The sequence below is a fragment of the Leptonychotes weddellii genome, chromosome 14 (assembly GCF_054177405.1).
Source record: "Leptonychotes weddellii isolate Sample4059 chromosome 14, ASM5417740v2, whole genome shotgun sequence".
In the NCBI taxonomy this organism is placed as follows: Eukaryota; Metazoa; Chordata; class Mammalia; order Carnivora; family Phocidae; genus Leptonychotes; species Leptonychotes weddellii.
The window spans coordinates 75967788-75994775 of NC_138382.1; the positions used below are offsets into that span (position 1 = coordinate 75967788).

The 26988-nt window shown below is 43.2% G+C and overlaps 1 protein-coding gene across 6 annotated transcripts in view; it reads left to right on the forward strand.

The window, feature by feature from the left end:
• NUP214 (nucleoporin 214) overlaps positions 1 to 26988 on the forward strand; it is a 101002-nt gene that overhangs the window by 58285 nt on the left and 15729 nt on the right. For 4 of the 6 annotated variants that reach the window (XM_081803774.1, XM_081803775.1, XM_081803778.1 and 1 more), the window contains exons 25-31: positions 1388 to 1463; positions 3021 to 3099; positions 5914 to 6004; positions 8254 to 8315; positions 10431 to 12245; positions 14448 to 14518; positions 26619 to 26772. In XM_081803774.1, the coding sequence (XP_081659900.1) occupies positions 1388 to 1463; positions 3021 to 3099; positions 5914 to 6004; positions 8254 to 8315; positions 10431 to 12245; positions 14448 to 14518; positions 26619 to 26772 (2348 nt within the window). The remainder of the gene's footprint in view (positions 1 to 1387; positions 1464 to 3020; positions 3100 to 5913; positions 6005 to 8253; positions 8316 to 10430; positions 12246 to 14447; positions 14519 to 26618; positions 26773 to 26988) is intronic. The other 2 variants (XM_081803776.1, XM_081803777.1) reach the window with 2 other exon arrangements.

Sequence of the window (26988 nt, forward strand, 5' to 3'; positions counted from 1 at the left end):
ATTTTATTCATTTATTTGACAGAGAGAGACACAGCGAGAGAGGGAACACAAGCAGGGGGAGTGGGAGAGCGAGAAGCAGTCTTCCCGCTGAACAGGGAGCCCAATGCGGGGCTCGATCCCAGGCCCCTGGGTTCATGACCTGAGCCAAAGGCAGACGCTTAACGACTGAGCCACCCAGGCGCCCCTCCCTTTTGATTTTTATGAGCTCAAACCACATCTTTACCCAGGTCTGCTGTGTCTGCCCGGGGCTTTCTCAGCCCCAGCAACCCCGCTCCCACATTCCTTCTCTCTGTGGTGGAACATCTCAGGGGAGCAGAGATGTGTTTCTTCAGAGAACACGTTTATAGCTTCTTCTGTCTTCCTGGAAAAGCAAAGGGGGGTTGTTTCATTGAAAACAACCCATTTTTTCTTGTCTCTCCGTCTCATAAAGTTTGGGAAGGCTCCTGTGTTAATCCAGCAGAGAATCGTGAGGAGCTTATAAGATCGTTAAATCGTTTGATAATTTTCTTCTATGAGGCATGGACTTATTTTTGTCTTTCCTCTTCCAAGTTAATTTTTTGATGGAAAAATGGCAATCCTCCCTACTCTAGGGGGAATTCTGAAAAATAAAACTGGATCCTACAGCTACTACTGCTATACTTAACAGTCAAGGTAGCTTTGGACTGAGGACAGATACATAAATTGCTCCCAGGAACCGAGAATAGAGCTTTTATCCATGATTGCATTAAGCAAGTGGGTCTGTTCCCTCATACTTGAACACTAAATAATTACTAAACAATTCACTGCATACTGCGTTCAGGGTTAACAAAAGATCTCATTTCTACAAATAGTGGATAGACTTCTCAGACTGCAGCGAAGGTGCAGGCTCTATGGTCAAGCGGTGCATTTGATTATCTTGTGTGCTGGCCTGGGGGGCACTGGGCTCGAGGGGGTGGTTGCAGTCTCCTCCTTGAGTAACACCTTGGAGCTGTTTATCGCAGCAGCTCCCATACATCCCATGGATCCTGTCGAACGTTTTCTCAGGCTTGGAGAAGAGAATCAGGCATGCCCCACAGAGTCTAGAACTAGGATGGGGGGGCGGGGAGAGGATAAAGAAGGCTGACTCTCCAGATAAGAAAAAGCTCTACTTCTGAATAGTTTTAACATTTTTTCTTAGGATTTCAGGAAGAAGAAAAAGTTTTAAGCTCACTGCTTTGACTTTTATGCTGAAGACTCAAATTTCATTTAAAGAATTTATTCTTCAGAAAAGTGTCACATGACTTTTGTTAGGGTCCCTGGCATATTCTACTCAAAATTGGTATCATTTATTGGATAGAAGGTAGGCTCAAAGATGAATGCGATCTCCACCCACATGTCTTTTTCTTGAGCATTTTTTTTTTTTTTTCAGTTCTTCGGTGCCATACTCTGCAGCCAAGACACCTCACCCTGCAATGACCCCAGCAGCTGCTAACCAGGCTAAGCAGGTGACTTACTGATTTTTGCTTTTTTGAACAGCCTTGCAGTGTCTGTCTTTGAAACTGAAGACGGTACTGTTTTAAGTCCTGACTTTGTTTAAACAAACTATAAGTCCGACAAAGACCTGTGATCCTTTCCCTATAATTTATGCCGGTCTTGACACAGTAGGTCAGTCGGGACCTGACGTTGTCTTGTGCCATTTGACATTCTGCACCTAGCCATCTTGGGTCAAAATTCTAATACCTTACCATTGTAAGGGTTATTTGGGTTTCTAATTTACCTTCACTTAACATGATCTTCGTTAACCCATACGACAACCATGTGCAGTAGAACGGGGCATGTATTTAAATGTGTTTCATTGATGAAGGAAAGCTGAGGTGCAAGTGACTGATGCAAGCTCACATGATCAGTAAATGCTGGAACCAGAGCTGGAGTCCAGCTCTCGTACCTTCTTCCCATCTGTGGTTTTTACACTGCCACCTTTCAGGATCAGTGCCTGGGGATCAGCTTCTCTGGCTTCCTCCTACAATGTCTGTTGTTCAGAGATTGCATATTCAGTAATGTTCGTTATGTCTACATTTAGGCTTTTGCCTGATAAACATTTTTTCTTACAAATATAGGGTACATTGTAAACAGTTAAACAATCCAGAAAAGAATAATCAGAGATGGCTGAAAGGTAGATTAAGCTATCTCTGAAATCTTCCCTAAGAAGACCTGGTTTCTCTTCTACTCTCCATGTCTCTGAGATGAGTCATTTCAGATTGTGTCTGAGATTGAACATCAGAATTTGCCTATTTTGAGTTCTCAGCATGGCTCTGAGCCTTAGTTTGCCGTGACTTAAAATGGCATTTAAGCATTTAGCATCTGGTCATGCTTCTGGAGGGTTCCATTTTGGCCTTGGAGGACACCTGGGTAGGCCTAAGTCATAACAAATGAGTAAAGGAACATTGCCCAGAGATGGAGAAGGTAAACAGTTTTGCTTTTTATTTTATTATAAATTTATTGTGATCCAGCACCCATTTCATTCATTCACTTACTCACCTACCTGATAATCCAGTGCTTCTTGTGTGCTAGGCACTGTGCTGGGCACTGGGAAAGTAGCCACATAGGCAAGACTGCATTCTTGGAGCTTGCAGGTATTCCCATTTCCATCCTCCAATACGCTCTTATAGCAGGCATTTAAAAATACTCACTTAGGGGCGCCTGGGTGGCTCAGTCGTTAAGCGTCTGCCTTCGGCTCAGGTCGTGATCCCAGGGTCCTGGGATCGAGCCCTGCATTGGGCTCCTGCTTGGTGGGAAGCCTGCTTCTCCCTCTTCCTGCCTGCTTCTCCCTCTCCCACTCCCCCTGCTTGTGTTCCCTCTCTCGCTGTGTCTCTCTGTCAAATAAATAAATAAAATCTTTTAAAAAAATAAAAATACTCAAATTGTAAGGATTTTTAAAATTAAGCTAAATAAAAGTATTAATGCTTGCTTACTTTTAAATGATGTTCTCCTTTTACATGTTTCTTTTTTCTAAAGGATGGTTAGTGGTTTCACATAAATGTTCTGCTTGTGTTCTGTTACAGGGATCTCTAATAAATTCCCTAAAGCCTCCGGGGCCCACGCCAGTGTCTGGTCAGTTGTCATCTGGTGATAAAGCTTCAGGTCAGTTTGCATTTTTGCTTTAGTGAAGCTAGAGGTGAAAGAAACCCCCCATAGCAGTTCAGCGTTCTAGATCACAGAGGCAGTTGACATAGGAAATCAAATAAAGAGATCTTTGGAAGGCCTCAGTCAATGAAGAATCTCCAGGAAATCAGTGAGCCCTTCGTCAGCTCTGCAGACTTCTGAAATTTGAGCACAGTAGGAGAAAAATCTTCCTGGAAATGCTTTTCCTGAGAAGGAGCAATAGTGTTGTCTTCACTAGCCTTGCTGGAAAGTCAAGAGGGGAGGGGAATGGAACACGAACTGTATTCTTCTACTAAAAGGGATGAAAAATCCTCTTGGCTCACAGTGATAATTCAAAGCTGGTAAAATGCAATAGGTAAAACAGATGTGTTGTAATATAAGATGTCAGAGTAGATGTCATGTCAATATCAGATTTTATGACCTCATGTACTTCCCAGTACCCACTCAAGCTTAGTTATTCTTAACTAAAATTTGTAGTTTTTGTAGTCACCATTGGTGCTTTGACCAAGAGGTCCACGTTGCCCAAACCACCTTGAAGCACAAGGTTATGTATAACCTGATGTTGATCCTTAGCATCTCCTTCTGTGGGCACCTTTTTATAACCTCTAATTTGGCATGTGTTACTTTCTGCTTTGGGGGTCTTGTGCCGCCCACAGCTCTTGAGTTTTCACCACACTTGGGACTCCAGCTTTGTTTTCATTCATGCTCTCAAGTGGGTCTCCAGGCAGATTCTGTTGGAGACTGAAACCCCCCACATCAGCAGCCCACTTCCCATCATCTCTGCTCAGCCATACCGTCATTCTAACTTTCTCTGTACTCAGAAGCTGTCTGACTAGATACCGGGTTTATCATTGCACTCAAGCACACCATTAGCGTATACGCTACAGGTGTATTCTAGAATATGGCTGAGTGCAGAGCCACCGTTGTCGCCATGGACGCTCTCCTTGAGAAGGAGGTATGGAGCACTTCTGGACTGGGATCTAAAGTTTACTGAAGGAAAAATTTAGCAGGGTTGCCAAAGACTTCTGAATCATTTAGGTATCAAATTAAGAAGTTTGTTTCCATTTCTGGCTCATGTTTTAGAAAGTTTTTGAAAGACCCTGTATCCCAACTTCTTTCAAGGACTGCTTTGAAGGGCTTTTTGTCACTCCTGAACTTAAGAACCAAGGAAATCTAAGAAACTTTGCTTCACATACATCTTACACAGTTAGCGTGACTTGCCCAGACATTTCTAAGATTTATCACGGAGCAGTGATTGTGAAATACTGTCTTTCATTGCTGGACATTTACTTCTGTTTTCACTTGCTGGATAATCAAAGGAAAAGGACTTTTGGAGGCAGAAAAATTTCCCTGAAAAATACTATTTAGAAGTTTACAAAAAGTTTCTTTAAAAATTTTTTCTGAAACCTCTATAGTTCTTTAAGAATGGAAATACCTTCATTGTTTTTTCTGATTATAAAACTATTATAGATGCTCAAAAAAATTTACACCGAAGAGATATAATGTAGAAAGTGAAAGCTGCCCATTAAATTTGTATTCCAGAAATAACAACCCTTAATGCTTTAATTTGTATATCTTGAAGGTTACTTCGTTGTTGTTTTTCAAACAAAAATGGACATATCCTGTATATGTTAACCCTCCCCCTATTGCAGTAAATATTCGGTTCACGTTTCCAGATCTGACACAGCTCCACCTCACTTGTGTCAGCTGTAGCCTAAGACTTGCGCCCTGTTAAGTTCTTCCAGTACTGTGCTGATAGTTTAGATTGTTTCTGCTTTTTCAAGATTATAAGCAAGGTTGCGTTGAATATCCTTAATACACAGCACATTACATTATAGTAGTTTTTAAAATAATTTTACTAATATCTACCTTGGACTCATTTGAAGAGAATGTACTTTTCCTTACGTTTGATTTGGTTTGGGCTTTTTTTTTTTTTTTTTTAAAGTAGGTGCCACGCTGGGCGTGGGGCCCAACCTGGGGCTTGAACTCAGGAACCCAATATCAAGACCTGAGCTGACTGAGATCAAGAGTCAGACGCTTAACAGACTGAGCCACCCAGGTGCCCCAGTTTGGGCTTTTTAGATAAAGTGTTTCCTCTCCCTCCCTTTTTTAAAGTAGAGCAATAGGCGGGAGATTGAAGGTAATACCCCGAACTGTTCATACTCTGAGTACTTACGGTGAAATTGAACGTGGGGAAGAGGTTGGATTACACTTTTAGCATTCTGCGCTTCTCTGCATTACAGCAATCATGTAATACTTCGGTAATGAAAAAGAAAGCTATTTGTTAAATACAAAACTATTCTCTATGAGAAATCTAGGAATGTAGGGAGAAAGCAAATGGCTGTGAAGTCACTACTGAAGAGATGTTTCACATATTACCCTATTTCTCTTTGGATTTTTTTTCCTTCAGTATATATTACTTTTCCATAATTACAAAACTTCATTGTAAATTATGTCTTATAAAATTATAAAACTACTTTCAAAGGTTTCAATTTAAACTGCACTGGAATCATTTTGATAGCTTTTGTGGAAAGGAGGGTGGGGCATGTGTTGGTTTGGAATTAACACTGACAGAGCCAATGAGCAAGTTCAGAGGCCTTGCACACGAGTTTGGAATGCACCCGCTCCCCTGGCCCCTGACCTGGCCCGTCGGGAGAGCACGGTGGGGCCCGCAGGCTGGGGCTCTGCTCCTTTATGTGGCATCGTGTGGCTGGGGCTGTGCGGAATCACAAACTGGAACGGTGTTTCTAACAGCTTTTTGTAATGTTCTTATTTTCTTTCCCACGATTTCAGGGCCAGGGGCAGCCAAGATAGAAACAGCTGTGACTTCTCCCCCGCCTGCTGCTGGGCAGCTCAGCAAGTCTTTCTCATTTTCTCCGGCAGGGTCAGTAATGAACTTAAATTTCGTGGCAGATCGCCAGCAACCTTATAGATAGCTTCCCCCAGTCTTACAGTCAGAGGTATATTTGTCTGCTTACTAACTGTATATGAACCCGGAGTTCTTATCACTTCAATAATGCATCTGATGATAGTAGCTTATTGCTCTAATGTAAATCTACAGCTGACCCTTGAGCAATATGGGTTTGAATGGCACAGGCCCACTTGTATGCAGGTTTTTTTGCCAATAAATGCAGTACGGTATCATAGATACCTTTTCTCTTTTGATTTTCTTAATATTTTTTTCTCTGGCTTACTGTATTGTAAGGTACAGGATATAATGCATATAATATGTGTTCATCACCTGTTGATGTTCTCAGTAAGGCTTCCCGTCAGCAATAGGCTATTAGTAAAGTTTTGGGGAGTCAAAAGTTATACACAGATTTTCCACTGCATGGGGGTGGGTGCCCCTACCCCTGCATTGTTCAAGGGCCAGCTGTATTTCCCCTTTTCAGTTCAAGTTTATACGTGTGTTACTATATTTCTTTGTTTTGTTTTTTAGGATAAGCCTCATTTTCTTTGGGTAGTAGGTCTGTGTCAGATTCTGTGCTTGGTCTTCTAGCTTATCACCCTGACATATTTGCATTCTCACACCATTTGGGGGCTAGGTGTAATGTTTGGATTGGCTTTACTGTTTGAGAGGTCACTACATTAAACTGAGACAAGGTGATGAAAAACAGTAGCCATTGGGAAATCTGGGTCTTACATAGATATGGGCAAGTGTTCCTGTTTCATTTTTCTAAAAGTAATGATGGCTGTACTTGTGAAGTTGAGTCATTTTTAAAAATGAAAGAGTCTTCTAACTTCTTTCCACGGGAGCCTTGATTAACCTCAGAGGGACAGTACCTCTTCTCTGTGCTGGGGAACCTTGTGTGGAGCCCTGGGGAAGGGGCCTTCAGCAGGGAGCTAGGCTCTGTGGAGTAGAGATAAAAACCTATCCAAAGATTTTTTTTGCCGTTGAAGGGTTGCATGTTCAGTTCCATTAGGAAAGCTTCTGGAGCTCTTGCATTTCATGCTTTTGTGACTGGAATCACATTAACCACAGTCTCTCCCCTGATGCGAATGTGTTTCCTAAGAGTCGTTCAACCTAACACGTTAAGAGCAAAGGGGGGGTTAGAATAGAATTTGGGGGGGGGAAGTTAAATATTTTTTCTTTAGTGTAAATCATTGTGTTTTATACTTCTCAAAGATAGTTTGGAGCCAATCTTAAAGAGCAGGTCAGTGCCAGGAGTTATTGCTACCTTCACAAAGGCTAATAATCTTCACTTCTGTAAACGGATATTCTTCTTCCCATTTTTAAGATAAGGTGAAAAGTTTGGGTCACTAGGTCAATGGCTTACCTCTATTAGAGAAAATTTCTTCACCAAGCTTGAGACAAAGAAAGGATTTTTTTAAAAATATGATAAAATGTTTAACGCATCCTCTTAGATGCTCTTTGTCCATTCAAGGAAGGCAGTGATGGGTAAGAAAAACCTAAATCCTTACAATACTATATTTGATATGCTTGGCCCTTTATGGGTTTTTTTTTTTTGTTTTTTTTTTTGGCCCTTTATGTTTTAAAACTGTGGTTTTAAATTTGCTATTTGAACTTTTATCACAGTGAATAGTCTCTTCTGGTTCACGCACGCACTGAATTTTCTCCTTTGGTTGTGGTGTCTTAACTCACAGTTTAAAGAAAATCTACAATAGGAGAGAGGGGTTGATAAAAGAGTCCGGAAATGGTTTGAACCAAATTTTCCCAGCCGAGAACTAAGAGTTCTGTCCAAACAGCAGGGATGGTGGCTTCTGTTTCATGCTTTCCTCCCTGCTCCCTGGCAGTGTGGCATGCTCCTGACGAGCTCTCTGATCTTGGGGTGGGTTATGAGGGGTTCTCCCTGGCCTGGCTCCCTTGCCTCCATCACGAGACACGCCATCTGCCCTCGCCACCGTGCCCACATGCACATTCCCATTGCATTTCCACGACTGCTCCTTAGCTGGCCTTGGCGCAGGGCCTCACCCACCAGACTCTGCCGTGGAAAGCCCGGCCGTCCCTCTGAGCCCTTTACTACCTCTGAGATCCATGCTTTCACCCTGCTGTCATTTATCTTCTCAGTTGTAAGTTCCTACGAGCAGATCGGTCGTGTAAGTCATAAAATGTGACATTGAAAGGGCAGTATTGTGCCCCAGGTGTTTAACTTCTCTTCTTGCGCTCCCTAGGACTGGCTTTAATTTTGGGATAATCACACCAACCCCGTCTTCTAACGTCACTGCCACACAAGGTACAGTTTCTCTCTGCGGGCGCAGCCATCCTTTTGTGTTTCCTCTAAACAAATGCTGGGTTTTCGTACAGATGCGTCGACATTTTCCTTGCCTCTGAGTCTTGCTTAAAGCATCTGCAGTAAGTTCGGTGTCGAGGTTGTGCATTCAAAATAAGCTGGATTTAAACTAAACGGGAGGACATCTGTTGACTTTTTAAATTAAGAACAAGGAAAGGATTTGCTTCTGGAAAAGCAAGGCTGTACTTTTCAAAGATGTGGATGTTAACATGGGAATTAAAATGTCTCGCTCCATCTTCTTATCTGTAAAAGTTGGCAAACACACTGGTCCTCTGTGTGTTGTTATGTGTCCATCAACTGGCATGTTTTTAATGTTGAAAAGAATTTAGGGACCTGTAAAGAAACCACATGTATTTTTTAAGTGCCTTCCAGTTCTCAGTTTAAGTAATTAAGTTTATTTTTCTTTCATTTTAAAAAGCAAGCTCTTATTATGAAAGTGATGTATTCTAGAATCACGCGTTGTACCCCTCAGTTACTGCATTTCTGTTATATGTCCTTCCGGGTGTTTTGTCTTCTACTTTATCTCATTTAACACCATCTCTTATGACTTTTCCAGTATTACTGGAAATTTTACATAAATGTTATTTGTAGTGGCTACATAATTTCTATCTTGTATATATGCCTTGAACTATTTAACCCATTTACCTGTTGGACATTTAGGTTATTTCCAGATGTTCCCTATGATAAATAAGACATTGACCATCTTTCATCTGTTCATTCAACAAATATTTTTTGAGTCCTTTCTCTGTGCCAACGCAAGTGGTAGAGGCTTTAGTAAAAAAGGGGATCCCTTAAGATCTGGAGGGAAATTAGGGGGCTGAAAGCATGGCAGACTTCCTAAACCTGATTTGTGTGTGGCACTTAAAGGGTTGGTAGTTTTCTTCCTTTCTTTCTAGAATAATAATTCTTGAACTGTTTTTGTAACCTTTGCCCACTTAGATAGGGCAGAGTACCCTCGAGGCCCATCTCTTCCCCATCCCCCTTTCTAGAGGAGAAACAACTCAGTGATATAAAAAGATTAAGAGGAGTAAAATAATAACTGTCAGAAGTCATAAGTAAAATAGTCATAAAATGCAGGGGTAATTTCATAAACATTTTAGTTAATATGAGAATAGAAACAACCCAAAACCATAAGCAACTCAGTACAACAGCAGTGATACAACAGGGTCTTTCAGGAAATTGTACATGGGAAGTTGGGGCTTTATAGCCTTCCCAAGAACAATGTGGAGTTAGAAATATCCATAAACACTATAATAGGTTAATTTTACCTATAACTATCCAATTTTGGTTACTTTTATTTGTTGACCGCTTACTGTTTGACCAGGCCTTATCAGGGCTTCACCTAGATTTCATTTAATCTTTATAACAGCTCTTTGAGGTGGCTACTGTTACTGTGTTTATTTTCCAAATGGGGAACCTGAGGCCCAGAGAGGTAAAGTAACTTTTTCAGAGTTGCACAGCCAGCAAGTGGCAGAGTACCCGGCTCCAGAGCCCATGTCCTTGACCACGAGTCCATGTTGCCCTCTATAGAGCTGCTTACTGAGGTGAGCACTAGGACGTAGCCCTTCATTGTACATAAAAACAATAGTCTGTGGTACATAAAAATAATAGTCTGTGGACTGACACAGATAGTGGAAAGACACAGGAGGAGCTTCCATTTTGGATCAAGTCCTGGCATACCAGGAGGTCCATAGACGAGCACAGTGTCAGGATTGTTATTGAGGAAGCACACACGGGAAAATGAGAGAAGATGCCGTCTTACTTCTCTTCTGGGGTAACACTGTGAATTTCATGCCTTCTAGATAGGATGGTGTATTTGTTACGACGGAGCGGTCATAAAAAGGATGTTTATTCTTCTCACCTCTGTGAGCTCAGAGCTAGCCCTCCTGTGGAAGAGCATTCATTCACTCTGTTTCCCCGAGGAAAGGCACTGTCATGGAATAGCCGTCCCAACCGTGTCAAAGGGAGAGAGACCTGGGCTTGGACACAGTCCGTGAGAATGTGACGGGTCATGTGTCACTAAATCCAACCCACTTTCTAATTTCTTTCTCTCGCTAGGGACAGCACCCCCCACTAAAGAGTCACAGCAGCTCGACGCGTTCTCATTTGGCGGGGGAGGCAAACCCTTTTACGAGCCTGTGGCTGAGAGCTCGCCCCTGTCGGGGATGACAGCGCCACCCAGCGCCGGAGCCTCTCCTGCCGAGCCTGCGCCTTCCAGCAGCCGACCCGCAGCACCTTCTGGAATTGCTCTTTCTAACTCCTCTAGCAAGCTGGAAACTCCACCATCCAAGTTGGGAGAGCTTCTGTTTCCAGGTTCTTTGGCCGGAGAGACCCTGGGAAGTTTCTCGGGACTGCGCGTCGGCCAAGCAGATGATTCCACAAAGCCAGCCATTAAGGCTTCATCCACAAGCCTGACTAGTGCACAGCCGACCAAGACTTCAACCGTCCCCTCGGGGTTTAGTTTTACTGGGCCTCCCGTGTTAGGGAAGCACGCAGAGCCCCCTGTGACCTCCTCTGTGACCGCCTCCACAGGGGCACCGGCAGCAGTGAGCCCAAGCGCTAGCACTTCCTCGCCTGGCATCTTTGGCAGTCTGCCCCTCCCCAGCGCGGGATCCTCCGGGGTGATCGGTTTCAGTGGGATGGCCCCAAGTGGTAGCAAGACGAGTTTTTCCTTTGGAAGCCAACAGACGAGTAGTACAGTACCCCCATCCGCCCCTCCGTCGGCGACAACTGCCGCTCCCCTTCCTACCTCGTTCCCCACCTTGTCATTTGGTAGCCTCCTGAGTTCAGCATCCGCTCCCACCCTGCCTATGTCCTCTGGTAAAAGCACAGAGGAGGCCACGTCCTCAGCTTCGCCTGAGAAGCCAGACAGCAGTGAGGCCTCAGCATCAACAGCCTCACTCCTGGGGCAGCACCAGTCAGCCCCGCTTCCCCCAGCTCCTCTGCAGACTTCTGACTCCGGGAAGAAAGAAGCTGCCCTCGCGCAGCCTGCGGTTAGCAGCGCCGGCCCTGCCGCGTCCAGTTCCAGTCTCGTGGCACCCGGTGCAGAGGCCACTCCAGCAGCCCCCGCGGTCCCTGATGTCAAGACGGAGCCGGCAGCTCCTGCTTCCACGCTCTCGGCGCCCGGGCAGCCCGCTGTCACGGCAGCGACGACCCCAGGCACGGTCCCCGTGGCCCTTGAAACCCCAGGTCCCCCCACGACCTCCAGTTCTGTTGCCAGCGTTGCTCCGAGCCTGGCGACGGAGACGGCGGCGTTTGGGACCGCCACTTCGGGCTCCTCTGTCTTCGCTCAGCCACCTGCTGCTAGCTCTAGCTCAGCTTTCAGTCAGCTCCCCAGCAGCACGGCCACCGCCCCCTCGGCTGCCCCCATGTTTGGGCAGGTGGCGGCCAGCACCGCACCGAGCCTGTTTGCGCAGCAGACGGGCAGCATAGCCAGCTCGGCGGCCGCCACGCCGCCGGTCAGCAGCTCGGGCTTCGGCAGCCCCGCCTTCGGCACCTCGGCCCCCGGGGTCTTTGGACAGGCGTCGTTTGGGCAGGCCCCGGCCTTTGGGCAGTCAACAAGCAGCCCCGCGAGCGGCTTTTCCTTCAGTCAGCCTGGGTTCAGCTCTGTGCCTGCTTTTGGGCAGCCCGTGTCCTCCACCTCCACGTCTGCCAGTGGGAACGTCTTTGGTGCCTCTTCGAGCGCCAGTAGCTCCAGCGCCTTCTCATTCGGACAGTCTTCTGCCAGCACAGGAGGGGTGCTGTTTGGCCAAAGCAACCCTCCTGCATTTGGGCAGGGTCCCGGCTTTGGGCAGGGAGGCTCTGTGTTTGGTGGCGCCTCAGCCACCACCACGACAGCGTCATCATCTGGGTTTAGCTTTTGTCAAGCTTCAGGTAAGAATTCACGGAAGACTTCCTTTGTTCTCCTCTGCATTGTTTGAAATGTTTGCAAAAGTCCTATATTACTTTCAAATTAAAGGAAAGGAAGGGAAAACAAAAGAGAGACTCCAAATTCAAGAAGGGTGCTTGGAGCACTGGCGGCTTCAGGAATTTCCTGGGCCTTGTCACCATCGCTGCAGTTCTGCTGCTCAGCAAATTCTCCACTCTGTTAGCCACCAGAGTGCCAGTTTCATGGGGAAAAACACAGGCATCTTTAGCTTAAGGTCATGGCAAGTAATGAATGACTCATAAATATGAACCTTTAAATTTGGAAGGTGCTTTAGAGGCTATTATGTCCCAAACTGTCAAGCCTCAAGGAGACCTATCTAGTGTCATGAGGTGCTAACCGTGGAGCCAGAACCAGACTCTGGAGCGCCTTGTGCTGGTTCGCTGCCTGCCAGCATTTTATATTCTGCTTCCTCTGACGCCATGTTGCTTGCTAGAAGGGCAGATAACTGATGTTTGAAAAGTTGTGTTTTTTCCTACTTTCAGAGTAATTAAAAGTCTATAAATGTTACTATTTTTTGAAGTAAAACAATCCACTGTTGCATGTCCAATTTTAGCAGTTGCTTTTACTTCCACAAGTTATCAGTAGGACAATTTGAAAACAGTTTCTAAGTTTCACTTTCTGATCATTATCTTAGGAAAGGCATTTCTTTAGCAGTTAGGCTCTGGGGGGAGAAACAAGGATTAATGATTTCTTGGTGGACAAGATTATAAATAACTGCTCATTCGTTCATTGGGTGATTATTTATTTGAAAATGGCTCAATTTATCAGGAAGGAAATTTTTTCTTTCCTTCCTTCAACAAACGTTTGTTAAGCCCCCACTAAGTTCAGCTACAAGGACACAGGGCTGAAAGAGTCCTGAGATCTACCTGCTGCCCTGTTGGCCTGTGGGAGTTATGGGAAATGTGATGATGACATAGTGGAGAGAGTGGGCGGGGGGAAAAGCCTGAGGAGTCTTGCAGAGAAGGGTGTTCAACACGCCCTCGGGTGCGTCCTTTTTTTCTGCAGCCTGAACTTGAGAATCCCTTACACACAAGTAGAATCAAACTATTTGAACACATTGAGAACCTCTGAAGAAATCTTTCATCTAGTAACGATGTGGAAAGGTACCTGAGCAGTGTACTCCAGCTCTGGTGGAGGAATTGAGACTTGCCTGAGCTCACCTACCTAGATCAGTGACAGAGATGAGAATGGAACTCCAGCCTTCTAACTCCTTGTCTAGGGCTCTTTGGTTAAAATACACAGTCCCGCCTGGTTTTCCCAGGCCCTGTTCAGACCAGTGCCTCAACCGTCCAACACCACCCAGAAGAAAGATGAACTACCCCAAAAGAATCTATTTGAGGGCGCCTGGGTGGCTCAGTCGGTTAAGCGACTGCCTTCAGCTCGGGTCATGATCCCGGAGTCCCGGGATCGAGTCCCGCATTGGGCTCCCTGCTCGGCAGGGAGTCTGCTTCTCCCTCTGACCCTCCTCCCTCTCATGCTCTCTGTCTCTCATTCTCTCTGTCTCAAATAAATAAATAAAATCTTTAAAAAAAAGAATCTATTTGAGGGGCACCTCGGTGGCTCAGTCGGTTAAGCGGTTGCCTTCGGCTCAGGTCATGGTCCCGGGGTCCTGGGATCGAGTCCCGCATTGGGCTCCCTGCTCTTCGGGAGGCCTGCTTCTCCCTCTCCCTCTGCCTGCCTCTCTGCCTACTTGTGCTCTCGATCTCTCTGTCAAATAAATAAATAAAATCTGTAAAAAAAAAAAAAAAAAAAGAATCTGCATTTGAGAACAGAGGAAACCAGGGAGTAAAAATATTGATGGTGTTAAGTCAGCCATTGGGAAGACTCCTTGACAGCCAAGTCTGAGGAAAAGCTATCCCGTGAATGTACCACCATTATCAGCCCCTGCGCACCTGGAGTTTGGTAGGAGACAAGGGTTCGGTCCTCGGGATTTGGGAATTTATGCTAGTATGAAATCGTAGCAATGACCAAAGGTCTGTGTTTACTCTTAATGTTCTCCATTGCCTATAAAGGAAAACAGATTTTATTCACTAGTTGATTTGCTATTGGGTATCTTAGTACCCCTGAATGCCATTTAAGAACAAACAAAATACTCAATGTTGTGAAGGAGTCATCCCAATTAAACTTGTTCTCTTCTTCTTTTACAGGTTTTGGGTCTAGTAATACTGGTTCTTTGTTTGGTCAAGCAGCCAGCACTGGCGGAACAGTCTTTGGCCAGGTAAATAACGTATGTTTGCCTCCCTTCGCGTCAACGTGTAGCAGACCCATCCACACTGTTCCCACACAGTGTAAGCAGTTCGTACTGTGTGCCCGAGGCCAGCAAACAGCCTCACGGGGTTCTCAAGCTCTGCCTTCTTTAACTCCCTTGGGGAGGCCGAAATCTCAGCCTCTGATTGGAGAGAATCACTAGTTTTGACCTTTCTTTGACAGTCCTCTAGGAAAGCACTTAAAAAGCACAGTGCCTAATCTCCATCCATCCTCTGCCCGTTCTGCTAGGGCAGGGGTTGGCAAACTACAGTCCGTGGGGTTAATCCGCTCCTCAGCCTTCGTGTGTGTGTGTGTGTGTGTGTGTGTGTGTGTGTGTGTTTTAAGATCCTGGAGCTAAAAATAGTTTTTACCCTTTTAAATGGTTATTTAAACGAAAAGAAGACGATGTAACCAACACCATATATGGCCCCTGGACTAAGCTGTACGCACTCCTTTTGGTGACCTGTGTTGTTTGAGTTTGTACAGCTAGTGGTTATGTACGTGTGGGCACAGTTTTAAGTGCTTTACAAAAATGGACTCGTGTGATCGTTAGTGCTTCTGTGAGGCATAGGGGCTGCTATTGTCCCCGTTCCTCAGACGAGAGAGGGACTGTGTTGTTACATCACGTGCCAGCAGCTTTCAGGTCATAGTAACCCCTCGAGGAATCCTTCTGAGGGAAGGTCCTCTGATGTATCAGGGACGGTGATGGCTCTCTGAAGGTGGGCTTAGCACGTGTCCGTTAACTAACGCAGCAGCAGACGTATTGTGTGTTTCTGCCACATCTGCAGGAAGACGTTTTCTTTGTGCTCCCTTTCCTTCAAAGATGGGCTCTGCCCTGGTCCGTGATCTGTGGCAGGGAGAAGTGAAACTTCAGAGCTGTTAATGGCAGGTTAAGTCCTGTAAACCAAGTTCCTCACTGGAAACAGCTAAAAATGGTGGATAAAACATAAAAACCATAGTTTTCAAAGCACTGGCAAGCTAACAAGGTATTTTACCAAGCCAAATGAAAAGAAAATGGGTACCTGTAGAAGTGAGGGCATTTATTAATCTGAGGAAATTTTAATTTCCTATGTTAATAACCCCAAAGGGCAAAGGGGCAGAAATCACTAACTGAGATATGCACAAAGGAGGGAGTCTAAGAGAGACCCTGCCCCACGATGAGCTGGGACTCCAGATTCACTGGTCTCCGCCTGTGAATGTAGCCTGAAAGGATCCTAGGATGGTGGTGTCTGCAGGTGTCTGGCAAAAGCAGCACAGACCCACCTTGAAGAAAAGTAACTTCACTCTAGTCCTTGGACAGTTTTTAAGGACATTGATTCCCACGCCTAAATTAATCACAGAAGGAAACAAAGAACTATGAGCAAGGGCCAGGATAAACAGCAGACATACATTTGCGTAGACTTCTAGACTATATAGAACAGCTCTGTTTTTACATGTTCAGTAGAAATAAAAGGCAAACTTGAACATACTGGTAAAGAATAGGAGATAAGAAGTGTCATAGCTACATTGAAAACCAAGTAGAACTTCTAGAAAAATATAATTAAAATTTAAAACCAGCAGATTAGACCCAACTGAAGAGAACGGTAGCATAGTAGACAGGGATCAGCAAACGTTTTCTGTAAAGGGCTAGATAGTAAATATTTTAGACTTTGAGAACCACATACAGTTTCCGTCACAGCTACTCCGTGCTTCACAAAAGCAGCCATAGACAATAAGTGAGTGAATGAGCATGGTTATGCTTCCATAAAGCTTTATTTACAAAAGCAGACAGCAGGGGTGCCTGGGTGGCTTAGTCATTAAGCGTCTGCCTTCGGCTCGGGTCGTGATCGCAGAGTCCTGGGATCGAGCCCCGCATCGGGCTCCCTGCTCAGCAGGAAGCCTGCTTCTCCCTCTCCCACTCCCCCTGCTTGTGTTCCCTCTCTCGCTGTGTCTCTGTCAAATAAATAAATAAAATCTTTAAAAAAAACAAAAACAGACAGCAGTCTGGATTGAGCCCACGGACTACAGTTTGGTGGCCCTTGAACTGGAAGGCAGGTCAGATTAAGTTATCTGGAATGCATCACGGAGAGCAAAAAAGATGGAAAATACACAAGAGAGAGCAAAATCTTAAAAGAGAAATTTAACATGTTTAATCAGAGAAGAGAAGGAGAAAGGATGTGTGACAATATGAGAGAAAAAGACACATTTCTAAAACCAGTAGAAAACAGTAACCCACAGATTCAAAAGTCCAGCAAACACCAAGCAGAACGTGTGAAAGGAAATGGATTCCAAGACCCATCACAGTGAAGCTGCAGAGCTATAAAGATAAAATGTTAAAAGCACTCAGGAGAAAGACGGGTTACCTTCAAAAGAGCAATTGTTGGACTCACAGCTGACTTCTCAACAGTGACAGTGAAAGCCAGAGACAGTCTAGCTACCTAGAATTTCTAAACCCCACAAAAAAACATCTTTAAAGAGTACGTAGAAATCAAGACCTTTTTCAGACAGATACTGAGAGAATTTATGCCTAGCAGACCTGAAGGAAATTCTAAAGGATGTTCTTGAGGCAAAAGGAAAATTTGCTTTCACTAAAATTACGGCTCTCTTAATTTTAGGGTAAAACAAGCCATGAAATAGGAAAATTACAGCTTATAAAACTGACAGTAATTGTATTCAGAATATATAAACAATACAAATCAGAAAGAGAAAAGACAAGTACATCCCCACCAAAGTGGCTGAAATTGAAAGGGCTGACAATACCCAATATTGGTGAGGAGTATAGCAACAAGAAACTCTCACATGTTGGAGAAGGCAGTGTAAATCCATATAACCACTTTGGAAAACCACCTGGTGCTATCAAAACTAAATACACAAAAAATTCCTCTTGAGCCAGCATATCTACTTCTAGATAGGTAGCCAGCAGAAACGAGGGCCTATGTTCACTAGAAGGTATAGTCATAATAACTAAAAACAAGAAACAACCCAAATGCATATCAGCTGAAGAATGGATAATTAAATTGCGGTGTATTTATAAAGTGGAATACTGCAAAGCAGTGAAATCAAATGTACTGTTCGTATACAGAACAAACTGGGTAAGTCCCACAGACGTAGTGTTAAATGAAAGAAGCCAGATCCGAGAATACATAGTGTTGGATTACAGTTTCCTAAAGAGGCAAATACAGGCAAAACTTAGCATGATAGAAATTACAATAGTGGTTACTCTTAGAGCATTAAACATGGGGTACAGAGGAGCCTTCCAAAGTTCTAAAACAATGTTTTCTATCTTGATCTGTTACAAGCACTTATATGTCAAAATTCACTGAGCTCTCTACACGTAAAATCTGTGAACTTAAACACAATAGAAAGAAAATAGGCAGAAGATTTCATTTAAAAAAGGGGTGCACAGCATTGTGAACGTACCTGATGCTACTGAATTGTACACTTAAAAATGCTGAAGTCAGTAAGTTTTATGTATATTTTATCACAATTTTTTAAAGAAGGAGAAATAAGAAAATATAATAAGTAAATAAGGGTTAGCCAGAAGACCAAGAAACACAGTCAATTAGTAATACAAATTAAACCAACAAAGAGATACCCACCTATACGACAGCAAAAATTCAAAGCCCAATGATACCATATGCCAGCGAATATGCAGAACAAAGGAAATTTGCATTCACTCCTGGCCAGGGTGTCATTTGGTACAACCACCTTGGAAAATAGTTTGGCATGATCCAACGGAGACTGGCAATTCCAACTCCTAGGTGTGTTCTTTAGAGAAACTCATGCATACAGGCCCCAGGATATAGGGGTGCTCATAGCCACAGTGTTCTGGTAACCAAAAACTGGTTCTAGTAACCAAATACTGGATGTTGACCAGTATTCCAATGGGTAGATGAATTTGTAGTATTTTATAGTAGAATTTCTTTTTTAAAGATTTTATTTATTTACCTGACAGAGACAGACACAGCGAGAGAGGGAACACAAGCAGAGGGAGTGGGAGAGGGAGAAGCAGGCTTCCTGCTGAGCAGGGAGCCTGATGCAGGGCTCGATCCCAGGACCCTGGGATCATGACCTGAGCCGAAGGCAGACGCCCAACAACCAAGCCACCCAGGCGTCCCTACAGTAGAATTTTATCCAGCTATGACAATGACTGAACTAGAGTGGCATGGGGGACTCACAGGCGTGATGTTGAGCTAAGAGACAGAAAACTTACTGTGATCAACTCTATATTGGTTACTCCTCCCCACCCACCCACCCCCATATTCTTCCGTCACAGAAATTATGTTTGCAATTGGAGGGGCCAGAAATTCAAGTCAGTAATTTTTTTTCTGATGACAGGGGCCTTCTGTGTTGTATTCATTGCTATATCCTCAGTTCTTAGGACCGTGTCTAGCACATGGTAAGCACTGTAAAAATGAATGAATTTTCAGCTGATAGGAGTATTCCCAGAAATATCTAAGGATACAAGGCAGATTCTGGCTAGGATGCAGAAGACCTTAACTCCTGTTACAACACAAGGCAAAATCCAGATAGTGTGATAATCACACTTATCCTTTGGATATTGGAATTTTCTGGTGCTGTGTAACACCTGACCCCCAAACCTAGGGGCATATATATATCCATATCCAGTGGTTGGTTTTGCTATTGGCTCAGAACTGAACTGGAGTTCTTGGCTTCTCTGTGTGGCCGGGGCTTCCTCACAATGTAGTGGCTGGATTCCAAGGAGAAATTTCAAAAAAGAAAGGGAGCCAGGTGGAAAATATATAACTTTTATGACCTAGTCACAGAGCATCACTTATGTTGCATTCTCTTGTTCAAGGCAGTCATAAAATCCCGTCCAGGTGTGAAAGGAGGGCAGTAGACTTCACCTCTTAGAAGAGCACATGAGTCTAGAAATATTGCTGTGACCATCTTTGGAAAATATAATCTGTCACAGTGGGACTCAAGAGTGGCAGAAAACCTTGTGGAATTCATTTCCAGAGAGAGGGGATCCCATTGTAGGTGAGATGGTATAGCAGATTCTGGGGGCACATGTCAGTCTGGGTTTGGGAAGTGGAAGAGAGGCCTTGCTGAAGACTGAGGAAGAAATGTACTGGCTAGAGAAGAAGCCAGAAGAAGTTATTGGCAGCAGTGGGAGCAAGCAAAATAAATGACCAATAAGCACATGAAGAGATGACCAATACCGTTAAACACTAGGAAATGAAAATCAAAACCGTAATGAGAATACCACTTCACGTCCAGTTGGTGGCTATAATTTAAAAAACAAACAAACAAACCTGAGAATAATAGGTGTTGACAAGGATGTGGGGAAAATGGAACCCAACATTGCCGGTTGAAATGTAAAATAGTGCATCCACTGTGGAAAACAGGTCAGTGGTTCCTCAAAAAGCCGAACATAGAATTACCATATGACCCAGCAATTCCACTACTGGGTATATACCGAAAGGAATTGAAAGCAGGAAGTCAAAGACCTACTTTCCACCAGTCTTCACAGCAGCATTACTCACAATAGCCAAAGGAGGAAACAACCCAAATGTCTATCAACAGATGACTAGATAAACAAAATATGGTCTATACAGAAAGTGGAATATTACTCAGCCTTCCAAAGGGAAGAAGTCCTGATTCATACTACACATGGATGAACCTTGAATGCATTATGCTAAATTAGATAAGCCAGACCTAAAAGGACAAATAATGTATGATTCCACATACATGAAGTATTTACAATAGGTAAATTCATAGAGCAGGAAAGTAGATTAGAGATTACCAGTGGCTGTTAGGAGGAATGGGAGTTACTGCTTAGTGGTTGAGAATTTTGGTTGTGGTGGTGAAAAAAATCTTGGAAATAGGTAGTGATGATGGCTGCACAGCATTGTGAATATAATTCATGCCACTGAATTGTGTGCTTACGTGGTTAAAATGACAAAATGATATTTTGCCGCACTTTTAACTTAATAATGTTAATATACCAAAAACCATTGAATTTTATCCTTGAAAATCAGTGAGTTTTACAGTATATGGATTATATCCCAATAACGCTGTTGTTTAAAAAAAAAAACAGATTGGGGTCTGAAAGACTTGCAAGTACAACAGTAATTTGTTCAGTATAAAAATCTTCCCTATCCACCCCTCCCCCACTTTTGCTAAGAGAAAGAAAGTAAAGGCAGGACCGAAAAGCAGAAAGAACTTGCGCAGTCCTGCAATGTTTCACTGCCCAGAACTGTTGAATCCAAAGGTAACACTGCAGCCCACCTGCCTCCTGGCTCCAGGCTCAACCTTAAGACAAATAACTTAAGCCCTAAGCAAACACAGAGGTAAGTTCATTCTTCAATCTTTGACTCGTTTCCAGATCAACTCAGCACTTAGTGAAATGTGAATAATTGCATATTCACTTTGGGATACAGATGAAAGAGAGGCCTCTCATGCTGTAGGAAAAACAGTGTTCTTCAATCCGCATACCGCTGTTCTACACGCAAAGTCTCGTATACCAAAAAACATGTGTATGTATATATTTTATACATGTCGCATATATAGTATATATAACATACACAAAAGCAAAAATAAAAGGGGCCACCCACAATTGTATTTTAGAAAACAGCAAGAAACAACCTGTAGATGATCTGGATAGTGGACCTAGCAGGCAGAGACTTTAAAATAACTATTGTGACTATTGTGCTCCAGGATTTAGAGGAGAAGGAAATGGTTGAATCTCGGCAGAGAATTGGCCATTATAAAAATAAATAGAAAGTCTTGGTCTGTATCTGAAGTTTAAATCTAGGATCTGAAATAAAAAATTATTAGACAGGCATAACAGCAGAGTGAGTACTACAGAAGAACAATGAACTTGAACACATGTCAGGTAGAAATTATCTAAAACGAAGCTCAGAATGGGGGCCCTGGCTGGCTCAGTTGGTAGAGTGTGCAGCTCTTGATCTCAGGGTTTTGAGTTTAAGCCCCACGTTGGGCGTGGAGCCTACTTAAAATTAATATATATGTAAGTAAACAAAATTTCTTGAGTGAAACTTGGAGAGACTGAGAAAACCACTGGGCAGAACGTTAGTGACCTGTGTAACACAATATCAGGCAGTCTGTTTTACTGGTAACTGAAGTCCTTGAAGGAGAGGAGACAGAATGGAGTAGACAAAAAATATTTGAAGAAAAACGGCCAGGCTTTTCCAAATGTATTGAAAAACAAGGATCCAGAAATCCTTCCAATTTTAGTATATGTGCTGCCGAAGCGAGCACAAGGATCCAGAAATCCAAGAAACTCTGTGAACCCTGAACAGAATAAATAGCAGAAGACCACACCTAGACACATCATAGATAAGCTTCTGAAAACTAAATACAAAGAGAAAAATTTTTAAGCAGCTAAAAAGACTCAGGCCATAGGGGAAAACAGCGTATTTGTATGGTTATGAGGAGATGTTAAATATATGACAATCAGAGCAAAAAGGCAGAGAGTATCTTTACTCCCTTCGCGTAGACCAGTGGTTCTCAAATGGTATCAATTCCACTCCCCACCCCCATGAGGAATTTCACAATTGCAATGTCCGGAGACCTGTTTGGTCCTCATGAGTAAGGGATGCTGTTAGCATCTAGGGCCAGGGATGCTGCTAAACATTCCATAACCCTCCAAAACAAGGAGTTATCCAACCCAAATGTCAGTGCCACTGTTATGAAACCATTATGAGGTAAAGATTTCTTAGAACCCAGGGGCACCTGGGTGGCTCAGTCGGTTAAGTGTCTGTCTTCGGCTCAGGTCGTGATCCCCCAGGGTCCTGGGATCGAGCCCTGCATCGGGCTCCCTGCTCGGCGGGAAGCCTGCTTCTCCCTCTCCCACTCCCCCACCCCCCGCTTGTGATCTCTCTCTCTCTCTGTTGAATAAATTAAGTCTTTAAAAAAATATATATATATTTCTTAGAACCCAGAAAGCACTTAACCATAAAAGAAGAAAATTTTAAAAGTAGAGTCCATCAGAATTAGAAAGTAATGCTAATCAAAATGTTATGAAATGAAAGGCAGGGCATAGACTGGGGGAAAATATTTATAATACATGTATCAAATGAAGGGCTTCTGTCCAGAATACGTAAAGAATACATAAAGAACTTGGGACACCTGGTTGGCTCAGATGGTTAAGCGTCTGCCTTCGGCTCAGGTCATGATCTCCAGGTCCTGGGATCGAGCCCCGAGTCGGGTTCCCTGCTCAGTGGGAAGTCTACTTGTCCTCTCTCTCTGCCCCTGCTCATACTCTCTCTCACTCTCTCTCTCTGCCCCTGCTCATGCTCTCTCTCACTCTCTCTCTCTCTCAAATAAATAAAATCTTTAAAAAAATAAAATGTTAAAAAAAAAAGCATATATAAAGAACTTTAAAAACTAAAAGCAAAGTACTTGGAGACAGATACTTTACAAAGTATATGAATGGCCAATAAGCATGTGAAAACTTGCCCACCATTATTAGTCATCAGAGAAATGCAAATTGGAACCACAATAAGACACTGCTCCAAAGCTACTAGAATTACTAAAATTTAAGAGCTAACAAAACCAAATGTGGAGATTAGAGCAAGTAGATCTCTTAATGTGTTGCTGGTGGGATTATAAAATGGTAATTTGGAAAACCATTTGGCAATTTAAGTCAAATATACACTAATTGTGTGGTTTAGCAGTTCCAGGCCTAGGTATTTACCCAAAAGAGCTGAAAACCTAGGTCCGCAGAAAGACTTAATGCTTATAGCAGCTTTGTTTATGACAGCCAAAACCTGGAAATAGTCTAGATGTCTAGCAGGAGAATAGTAAACACCAGCATACTCCTGTAATGGAATACTACTCAGCAGTATAAAGGGAAGAATGACCAATGCATGCAGCAATATGGATGAATCTCAAAAGCGTATGTTGATTCTAGCCAGGTCAGTTAGGCCAGAAAATGAAATAAAAGGCATCTAGATTGGAAGGGAAAAAGTAAAACTCTGTGTCTGCAGATAACATGATCAGGTATATAGAAAATCCTAAGGAATCCACTAAAATACTGTTAGAACTAATAAATGGGTTCACAGTTGCAGGATGCAAGATTAAAATTTCAAAAGCCTATTCTGTTTTTATACATTTGCAAAGAACTATCTGAAAGTGAAAGTAAGAAAATTCCATTTTCAATAACATCAAAACGGGTACGATACTTAGGAATAAATTTAGCAAAATAAGTGTAAAACATACTCTGAATACTATAAAACATTGTTTAAAGAAATTAAAGATGATCTAAATAAATGGAAGGATATCCAGTGTTCATGGATTGGAAGATCACATTTGATGGAGAGAGTCCTTATTAAAATAGTTTAATTTCAGAGAGTTTTAAGTACCATGAAGAGAATAAAGCAGTAATCAGGAAGAAGGATTTAGGTTACATAGTCAGGAAATGCCATTCTGAGGAAGTCTCATCAGTGTCTCCCTTTCCTTTTTATATTTGTTTCTTTGAATTAGGATCAAATCCAGTCCACACGTTGAGACCGCTTGATAGGTCTCCTGAGTGTCTCTCTCTATAGATAACCCTTCCGTGTCTCTCTTCCTCTTGTTGTTTCTCATAATGCAGTTGTTCTGTAGAATTTCCTATGGTTTGATTGCTGACTGCATTCCTGTGTTACAGCTCCTAGGTTAACTTGGTCCCCTGTCCTTTGTTAACTTCCTGTGAAGTGGGGGTTGGGTCTGGAGGCTTGAGGAGATTCAGATTTGATTTTTTTTTTTTTTGGCAACATTATGAGCTTGGATCTTGAACACTACCTCCCTATTTAATGATATTAAGGAGTTATTATTAATTTTTTATGCATGATAATGGTAAGGTTATGGTTTATGTTTTAGAGATTATACTAGAAAAATCAATGGTTCAAATGATAAGATGTCTAGGATTTGCTTCATGCTAATAAAAGATGAGGGGAAGTAGATGGGATATAGATAAAACTCAGCTGGCCATGAATTCATTGAAACTGGGTGATGGGCATGGGGTAGGAGCATTATATTCTTCTGTCTACTTTTTGTACACTTCTGAGATTTCCCATAATTTAAAATTTTAAAACTATTATAATGTATTGCAATTACAATGAACGGGACTCTCTCTAACCTATTTATGAGGATGCAGTAGCTATCAATTCGCATTCACTTCTGTGATCCCCTTCTATTCATTTAGATAGTCATTATTTTTCAAATCCTATTTTTACAATTTAGGTTAAACCATCTGAAATTGCCATTTTTTGGTAGGGTGAAAATATCCACATATTGGCAGTTGACTTTGTTCCAGTCTGATGCATGGAAGTCAGCTACAACGTCTGATATTTTCTACATGCTGCATGGATTCGTTGCCATGTCTTCCTTCCTTTCAAAGTCTGTCTACTGGTTATCAAAGCTTTTATGATTGGATTTGGATTCCAGGTTTTAAAAAGCTCTTACTTATCATTAAATGGTTGTAGTAAACTTACTGTTGTTTTAAAGAAATTTAGGGGGAAAAAAGAGGGAGTTAGAGACAAGTATTAAGTGCCTTAGGTACAGTAAAAATTAGCGTGTTGTGTTCAAGTACAAAAGACCAGGCTAACTGGACCATGTTGGGGGGAGAGGGGAGGAGAGATGATAAAAGATGATGTCAGAGGTTGGCCAGGGGCCAGATCGTGTAGGGTCTTGTAGAATTTTTAAATATGAGTTTAATGATCTGACTGCCATTCATAGATGTTATTCTAGCTGCTGTGTGAACATAGATTGTAGTGGAAGCAGGATGTCAGTTAAGTTGTGTAGTCCAGGCGAGAAGTCGAGGTTAGGTGACTCAGACCAGGGTGGTGGCTGTGCTCCTGAGGGGATGCCCGGAGGGGTTTCAGAGGTGGCCCCTGGAGGTGTGACTTAAGTATGAAGTGTTTAGAAAAATGCCTGGCTCTAGCTAGAAAGTGCTCGGTCATTGGTCTGTTACTATCACTGTTAAAATACTAAACAGCAGCTGTTTTCTGGGCCTGTGCTTTTATTTCAGGCGCTATACTAAGGTGCATCACACTTCTCAGCACATTTAATTGACTCGCTGTTTTGAGCTGGGTAGTTCATTATTCCCATTTTACGGGGGATGGACTTCTGCACCTCTGTGTCCGTCTTTGAAAGACACTTCTATAAGGTTCCTGTGCACAGTGACCCATTTCTCTCTCTCTCCTTTTCTTTCTTTCTTTCTGAAGTAGGCTCCATACCCAGTGTGGAGCGCAGTGCGGGGCTTGAACTCATGACCCTGAGATCTAGACCTGATGAGCTGAGGTCAAGAGTCCGCAGACGCTTAACCGACTGAGCCACCCAGGCGCCCCCACAGTGACCCATTTCTAAAAGCCTATCTTATTCTACATCATCAGCCAAGAAGACATCACGCGTAACTAATATTAATGGTCCCTCAAGTCTACACTGGTCTTCCTTAGAGAACCAGTTTCCAAACAGAAATAAAGTGTGTGGTGCCTGAGACAGCTTTGAGTCAGCACGCGCCCTAAGTTAGTAGCATCCTCTGAGCATAAGATTTGCAGACTTGGACAAAATTCAGCTATGGTCATCATTTCAACAATGGAGCTAATTTAAGCTTATTTCTGCAGTATGGGAAAGTCATTATGAAATAAAAGTGCACAAATTGGGAGAAAAGACAGTGTAAATCGCTTTTCATCAGTTGCTGATGAGTTCAGCCAAATCCTGGAGGAATCAAAATAAGTCGTGTTCATAATCGCCTAGAAATGTTTTTAAACTTTCTCATTTGGGGGAACTCTTGAGGGGCTGGCTTTCCTGCCCCTGGCATTGTGTCAAGCAGAGACTGGAGGCAGCTGGGCAGATAAACATTCAAAGTTCCCTCCTCCCATAAATCATGTTTTCAGAGAACTGTGAACATGGAATAATAGCTTGAGAACTTCTGATTTGTAGGAAGTCCCTGTCCAGAGTCCAGCTTCTTTTGTGGGTGTTAGAGCATCCGTCCCAGAACTAATCAGAGTCCTCTTGCTTTTTCCCTTTGTCCCAGCGGTGAGCGCCTTCTTTCCGCGGATGTGGCCTGCCGTTTGACGATGACCTCTCATCCTATCTCGCTTCCTGCCCCTTTTGTTTTCCAGCAGCCCTCTTGCAGTGGGAACATGTTTGGGTCTGGAAACACTGGAAGAGGGGGAGGTTTCTTCAGTGGCCTTGGAGGGAAACCCAGCCAGGATGCAGCCAACAAAAACCCATTCAGCTCGGCCAGCGGGGGCTTTGGATCTGCAGCCACCCCAAGTAAGTTGAAACCGTTTTCCCAGTCCCTTGGCCCCATAATGCCATTGTCATCCCTGTGGTGCGAGCAGAGCTTTGGTGACAAGTGTAGAAAGGAAAGAGGGGGTCTAGAAGGCCTGTTTAATATATGGATCAAAGCAGTGTGATCTGTTTTGATTTTGATTTTTGGTTTTTTAATGAGATGTCCTATATAATCATGAAAAGACATCAGAGCTGCAG